General features: G+C 37.6%; 2 protein-coding genes across 3 annotated transcripts in view; both read right to left on the bottom strand.

Annotated features, from left to right (window-relative positions):
- LOC113227024 (lipase member H-B-like) overlaps positions 1 to 1,236 on the bottom strand; it is a 2,904-nt gene extending 1,668 nt beyond the window's left edge. For both annotated transcript variants that reach the window (XM_026459882.1, XM_026459883.1), the window contains exons 1-4: positions 1,157 to 1,236; positions 938 to 998; positions 622 to 767; positions 316 to 552 (exon numbers count right to left, since the gene is read on the bottom strand). In XM_026459882.1, the coding sequence (XP_026315667.1) occupies positions 316 to 552; positions 622 to 767; positions 938 to 998; positions 1,157 to 1,208 (496 nt within the window). In that variant the 5' untranslated portion in view covers positions 1,209 to 1,236. The remainder of the gene's footprint in view (positions 1 to 315; positions 553 to 621; positions 768 to 937; positions 999 to 1,156) is intronic.
- Positions 1,237 to 4,001: 2,765 nt separating this feature from the next.
- Positions 4,002 to 7,045, bottom strand: LOC113226967 (lipase member I-like). Its single transcript, XM_026459813.1, has 6 exons — positions 6,978 to 7,045; positions 5,992 to 6,061; positions 5,532 to 5,677; positions 4,873 to 5,118; positions 4,437 to 4,776; positions 4,002 to 4,181 (listed from the first exon to the last, which is right to left on the bottom strand). The coding sequence occupies exons 1-6, from the start codon at positions 7,015 to 7,017 to the stop codon at positions 4,136 to 4,138; spliced, it is 888 nt and encodes a 295-aa protein (XP_026315598.1). The 5' UTR covers positions 7,018 to 7,045; the 3' UTR covers positions 4,002 to 4,135.
- Positions 7,046 to 7,250: the final 205 nt, after the last annotated feature.

Here is a 7,250-nt window from a genome sequence, read left to right on the forward strand (position 1 = left end):
CTATCTCGGGTAATATGTAAGAGCGCATGCGTACACACTCGCAATTGGGAATGGAAAGGGGAAAACATACTTAACAATTTCTCTCTATACCAAAGCGGTAAACAGAACTATCTCAGGTAATATGTAAGAGCCCATGCGTACACACTCGCAATTTGGAATGCAAAGGGGAAAACATAATTAACAATTTCTCCCTATACCAATGCGCTAAGGAGAACTATCTCGAGTGGTTGGGTTGTTGAATAACAAAACTATACAAAACGCTGTTGTAAAACGGTTTTTCCAACTATTGCAGTTTTAATGACGTTTTATACTCACCAGTAATTCTGGCTACACCTTGAAAAATTCTACCAACATTACCAACTACATGAGCCCCCAAATCAAATCCGACTAGATGAAGTTTTGTTTTGCTTATTTTGTTGGAAATAACCATCAGTTTCAGGAGTTCTGCCACATTATCTGCAATGGCGGGCACGGCCTCGGAAGCCATGTTGCTGCCAGCAGCCACCGTCCAATCCACAACAATAACGTTAGTATTCCCGCTTCCCAAAAAAGCTGAAACATATATTTACACATTTGTAGAGGTTGAAATGAGCGGACTGAATATGTAGATAATATATATACCATCTCGTAAAACTAGGCTCATAGAATCGGTTCCTTTGCCTCCATAGCCGTGCACGATGACAGCGCAAATTGTTCCAGAATTGATTGTGAGGGGTTTGACTGAGTCCGGAGTCGCTACTAAGCTTTGACCAAACTTATGATTAGTTCTAAAAGAAAAGCACATTATAGATGCACCACATTATACTACAGTCGAAGTCGAAATAATGTCCACACCTATTTCTAAGGCATATAATACGACAGATAAACTAAAACATTGAATTTAAAGTATTACTTCATCAATTTTCTAAGAGTGAAATATTTGACTAACACAACTTACTTTGTATACAATATATAAGAACTAGAGAAGAGTTGCGATGCTTTTCGTTTACCGAGTGAGGCTGAAAAAAGTATTGATACGTAAAAAAATACTTCTATTTACTATTCTTTTATAATTTACTTTTACGTCTTAATCTTTTAGAAATAATTATGAAACAATAGTGTCAAGTTAATAAAACAAACGATGTTGATCTCCTTGTTTATACAAGCACATACTTACCTGCCAAAATGGCGAAACAAAATAATAGAACTTTAATCATTTCAATAGTCATCTACTCTAAATTGCTTTAAACGTAACCGTTTGTTCGCTAGACAAATAAAAACAAAAACATAAGTACCTAGATTACAACCAACTTAGATTTTTTTATATTTTTTCATATCGTTGAAATGCAAGTTTGTACTATTTGAAAGTTTTTGTGAATAATAATCATGTAAATACTACGCTTAATGCAAAAAACAGGGTGCTTCAAAAAATATTTTTTTTGTTTTGGAACGTGTAAAAGTACTGCTTAAAACCTGAGATTTAGTTCCAGATATACGAGTATGTATAGTTCATATATATTATAGCACTTTAGCGACGTATTTGTATAGAGTAATAAAATATCAGTGCGCGTCAATGTCGTCATAAAGATATGATACTTGCTCAGGTGTGGCCCAGTGTATTTAATTTATGCTTATGTCATATTTTATATCTTGTAAAATTTATCAATTCTATAAATCCATATAAAATAATCCGTGTTCGGCAAGTTTCCTTTGAAAGATTAAAAGTCCATGTTAATTGTATCAGATATGGTTACTGTAGTCATATCTTGAGGTAGAATCATCTAATTACCAACGAATAAAACAAAACATTTTATTAATTTTACTTTGTTCTTTCCGAAAGGAAAAAGTAATTAAGATAATTGTCACAAATTGTTTGCCTGTCTGTGATACTGAGATTATTTATGTACTTCATACGTTGAATTGTGAGAACTTTTAGTATTTAAAATAAATTACGTCTAAAGTCTGACATCATGTTGAGTAGGCTACACTAATCTATCCTTAACATACTTCAAACCTAAGGGAATTAAATTAAATTCAATTAATTAATTAGCCATCAATCTCGTAGTTTGTATAGCTGTTAGATGATCAAGTACCACAGAGCGCAACCTTGAGATATACGCAGAAAATTTATTGTAATGACTTTTATTCCTCCTAGTTAGCCCAGTATTTTTTAAGATTGTGACGTACACTTAGCAGTATGTTTGGCATTGCTGTTTACATTTGAAAATTCTGGATTTTGAAGATCTACGGATGCCGTTCACTTGTTGATGGTACTTGCTTCCGTAGGTTTACCCGCGTGACCCTACAAGTGACCCCTGGATAGGGCTGGACGAGTGACAACTCTACTGGTGGTAGGCTTCGACCGCGGCTAGTTACCACCCTTTTTTTTACGGGGGGAAATCTTTATAGATACCCCAGAGCCCAGGGAGACTCAAGGGTTATGTGGGGATTCTCCCTCCAGACTGGAGGGCCTACCCCACTAAAACTCCCCCGGGTTTACCTCCCGCCGGTTGAGGCAGCGCAGTGGGGTTGGTGCACATACACCACGACGCCGCCCGGCCGTCCTAGCTTGCGCCAGGGCTTCCGCGCTAACGGAGGGGCAGGTCAGTTGTCTTCCGATCCGCCCCCCAGACGAGTGAGGCCGTACAATGCAGGATCCGGAGTCCCTGTCCAGAGCCCTCTGGCCTCACTTGGGGGTCAGGCGAGCAGCGAACTGCCTTCGCCTTCTCCCCATACGTCTGCGGCATAACCTCCCCGCAAAAGGACGCCACCGCCACCCAGGACTCCTCTTTACCGAGCATGGCGGCAACCATGCCCAGTCAGCACATGCACACATGCACAAGGTGGTACTACAGTGGCCCGTGGGACCGGCTCAACCACTCTACGAGGACAGGACGGATCGCCTCTATGGTACGAGCTCCATAGGGGGGATCCGCCAAGCCCTCTTTCCACCGGTCCCGATTGCGCTGGTCCGAGGTGGCGCTCCCGCTCGACCTCTTGGGGAGCAGGGCGCTCGGCACGGTCCCTCATTCCCCGCCAGTAGGCGTGGACCTCGCGCTATTTACCACCCTCCTGAATCAGTTGAGTCGCTAAGCGGTTTTTTCGTGTTCCGGCTCGTATGCGGGAGTTGCCATTTAAGAAGTCGGTTCTGACAGTTACATTGCGTCTGTCGACGGTTTCCAGCTGTTTATACTTCCACATCGGGTGCCTCGTGTTTTGGATTAGCGGGATCCGAAGAAAGACGCACCGCTGGCCGTAAGAAATTGGGAGCCCAAGTACGGCCTCGGTGGCCCAGCGGTTAACCCAGTAGGATCAATTCGGGAAACGAACTTTTCTTAATTGGTTCTGGCCTGAGAATTCTGGGTAGTATCTCGGAGTTCATTTCGTTGTTCTGGTATTTGTATTATAGAAGTTACAATCTGCATTAATATAGGTATTCGCATAAACTCTCCACTTACGGGAGACACGTACTTTGTAGTGCGAAATATATGGGTTAATGATGTTATTGAGATAGTATTATCGAACGTAGGCACAATGATCTTTATCAGTAATGTTATTGTTATATTCAACTGATTACCCAGTAAACCTATTTGGATAATAAAACACTGATTATAGTTAATCAATTTATAAAAAAAAGATATATTGAGCAATTATCACAAATATGTATTATATTCAATAAAAAAAATGTTACATAGCTAAGATTAAGAAGTAAGTTACATTATCGAGTTCTTAGGTTTTCGCAATTGTTACAAATAGGAAATGAAACTATTTTTACGAAACGTTGGTTTGTTTGAAAAAAAAAAACAAATATAAACGATTTAAATCCAGAAAAATGTTTCATTGCCTGTAAGCATTGACTTACAATTATATGGACGTCGGGTCCGCGCTAAAAAGTGCCCGAACTTATAGGACGTTAAAATCGTATACAGAGCGTCATTCACGCTTCAGTCTTCGTTTGTTTCTTCTGACAGCGAAGCAAGCAAAATTAGACAGTACTACGATGACATTACAATTTAAATTCAACGTTTTAGCTTTTTCATATTCCTTTACATGTCACTACGTTTAAATAGGTTGACTTGGGACATTTTTTTCGTGGTTTTTGTATTAGACCCGTCGTCCATTTATTTGTAAGTCAATGCCTGTAAGTTAAATTGTTTTAGTAAGGGAATGACCTTTTCGTGTTGACTCTGAAGATTCCGGACCTGGAAAGTGAAAATTATTATTAAAATGATGGAATGATTATCTTTTGACAAGATTCAAGAATAATGTATTTTATTAGCAAATATCAAAAACCGAGGTACCTACTCAGGTTAGAAAATGTAATTGTATTATAACATGGTGTACAATCTATGTCCAGTAAATTGTTATGGTACTGTTATGAAGTAATGATTGAAAAAGCAAACTTTAAAGCTATGGAAATATTATTTAAGTACTTGCTTAAAACAGAGATACTGTACCCAAATTTGACCAAGTCATTGTTGCCCATTGCCAAGGCGTAACCTCGACAACGGTTAGTTGAAAGCTGTAAATTGGAAGAACATAGATTTCCAGTCAGGTGGTTGTGAGTCAACGAGGCTGCGAAGAACTCCCACGCGCGGTCGTGACTGCATTTGTGTGTGAGACATCCAGGCTGGTTGCCACCCCCGTTTGCAAAGAAGTCCACATGGCCAATAGCTGTACCAAGACCGATAGCGAAAATTCCATCTCCATCAGTATGAATTATTTCAACATAACGGGCATCCGATGAACCCAGGCGTTGAGATTTGCTGCCCCATTGGTTGCTAGTTGGGTCCAAACCTTTAACAATTTTCAAATTTTTTACAGATTCGATTTTTTTAATATGTTTTTATCGATCAACAAGTTTTGTACAACCAACATTGTGATAATACGTACCAGTAATTCTAGCAACTTGTCCTGATAGGGTTCTTCCAGTAAAGCCAATAACGTGGGCTCCAAGATCAAATCCGACTAGATGAAGTCTATCCAAGGACACTTGATTCATATCAACCAACAATTGGATGAACTGAGCCAGTACAACTCCAACGCTTGGCACTGCATTGACTGCGTTGCTATATCTCTGCCCAGCATAAGTCGACCAATCAACGACGATTACAGCAACATCATCACTCGTAAGGAAAGCTGAGTGGAAAATATACATGAAAACAACGAGTACTGCGCTAAAGATGATTGCAATTAAGTTGAAATCTTTTTATTTGTGTGGTTACATTGTTATAAGTACCTACTTGAAAACAGTTACAGAAGGCGTCGTTGTGATACTGGAAATGAGGTTATTGATTCTGATCTAAATCGCGAATGTTTTTTCAAGCAAACACGTTTTACAGGTTGCATAGTCATGGCTTACTAACACTGAGCCCAAAACATTGAATTGTTTAAAAAACCAATATACGGGATTTAAAAATAGTTGAATTTCCAATATGTAACAACCGCGAAAACATGAGAACTCGAAATGTTTATATTATTCAGTTTATTGTTGGAAAATGAGGTCAGAAATATGAAAGCAACATTACGGATGCATTTATCCGTATACTTACAATCCTTGACAACTGGATTCAGTGTTGTAAACGCACTGCCTTCGTGTCCATGGACGATTATGGCCGTAAATGGTCTAAATAAACCACCTGCATTCACAATTGAATTTACATTTGGAAGTATCTGTGTTGGTACCCGTGAATTGCTTCTGAAAAACCATTTAAAAAATATTACTTATAATTTGTTACCAAACGTAATTAGATTTTTTTACTTGATTTAGAAATTTTATGAACCAATTTTTTACTACTTTTTTTTTATTATTGATTGCATTGCCACGAACGAAGCTGATAAGCTAAACTTACATTTGCAATTAATTAATGGCACTCGTATGTGGTTTTCAATGTATGTTGATACTATGTTTTTTTTATGAGCTCCTTTATGAGGTGCTGTAGCGTAGTTTGCTTGGCTTTTGATCTTTTGACCGCAGTAGTAAAAGCTACAGTCATAAAATTGTGGACTTACCTTGAGTAAATGTAATACGTATTCAAATTTCCATGGCGGGTCGTTTCCGACACTGAGTTGCCTCGCACAACTGAAATGAAAATGTTTTGTTTAGGATTGGACAGATATGTGGACAACGTTAAGTTTCCTAAATCAGTCCGTTATTTACGTATTATATACAGTTTCTTTCACAAATGTCCGGGTTATGATACATAATTAGTACCATAACCTATGCACAACCAATTTTTATTTAAAAAAATCCTAAGGTAGTATTCACAAATTTCAAAATCTCAGCCTCATTGTTCTGCAGATTTGCGTGTCAGATCCAGCACTGTACTGGAAAAACCACTGTCAGTAAAGTGAACTCCCCATTAATGTTACATCTATTTTTGGCCTGTATGATTAATTTAGTTTTAATTTAAAAAAAAATCTTAGTAGTAACATATGTTTTAAAATAACATTATTTCAATAAGGCTGGAACTTTTTGTTGCCTGCGAATTATTATTATGTCGTCCTACCCATCACAATTGCCGTAACTAGCATTAGGTAAAAATTTTTCAGGCCAACCTATTTTTGGTTCTTATCACTCTTATCAAGCGCATTCTATATTCTAATGAAATTTGACTTAAACTAAATCGTGTTCTCGGCTCTGTCTGTTCTTCCAGCAACAGAAAAGGATAATGCCACTTTTTTTACTTTTATTTACCTATGGCTTCCATTTTTAAAAACATATTGTTGCAATTATAAAAAATGAACCATAGACTAAATTTAATTGGCTAGAAAAGTTAGGGATTGAGAAATATTTTTGTGTAAACCAACACATTCTCTCTTTTGTACTCCACCATTATCCTCTTGCCCCTATCCCTTTGTTCGGGGTCGGCGCAGTGTCTTTTGTTCTTCATAATTCTCATTCTTAAGTTCATTATTATAGAATGAGATCTTTAAACGGATTTGAGTACTTCGTTGTTTGTCAGCGTTATCTTTAATATTAGAAAAATAAATCTTACCCGCAAGAGTAATGGCCAACAACCCAACAATCTTGTACATCGTGAAATTTCTTTCTCTGTCACTTGTTGTTTTCAATTCAACAAACAAAGAGTATTTCTCTATTTAAATAGGATCGTTTAAAGCTGATAAAGATTTCCATTAACATTTCCGTTGTTTGATTTAGTGATTAAGACGAAACTTATTCATTAATTAACATCTTATCGAATCTTATTGTACATAAATCATCATCAATCATTGTTTCTTGGTAGGTGATATTGTAAATGTACAATGTT

The sequence above is a fragment of the Hyposmocoma kahamanoa genome, unplaced genomic scaffold (genome assembly GCF_003589595.1).
Source record: "Hyposmocoma kahamanoa isolate Upper Pololo Valley unplaced genomic scaffold, ASM358959v1 202, whole genome shotgun sequence".
NCBI classification, from domain to species: Eukaryota; Metazoa; Arthropoda; class Insecta; order Lepidoptera; family Cosmopterigidae; genus Hyposmocoma; species Hyposmocoma kahamanoa.

Excerpts from the sequence above, each read along its gene's own strand:
- LOC113226967 (XM_026459813.1), bottom strand. The coding sequence starts at position 7,017 with ATGTACAAGATTGTTGGGTTGTTGGCCATTACTCTTGCGG. Across the intron at positions 4,777-4,872 it reads ACAAGTTGCTAGAATTACTG|GTTTGGACCCAACTAGCAAC; the intron begins GTACGTATTATC and ends AAATTGTTAAAG. Across the intron at positions 4,182-4,436 it reads AATGACTTGGTCAAATTTGG|GTCCGGAATCTTCAGAGTCA; the intron begins GTACAGTATCTC and ends TTCACTTTCCAG.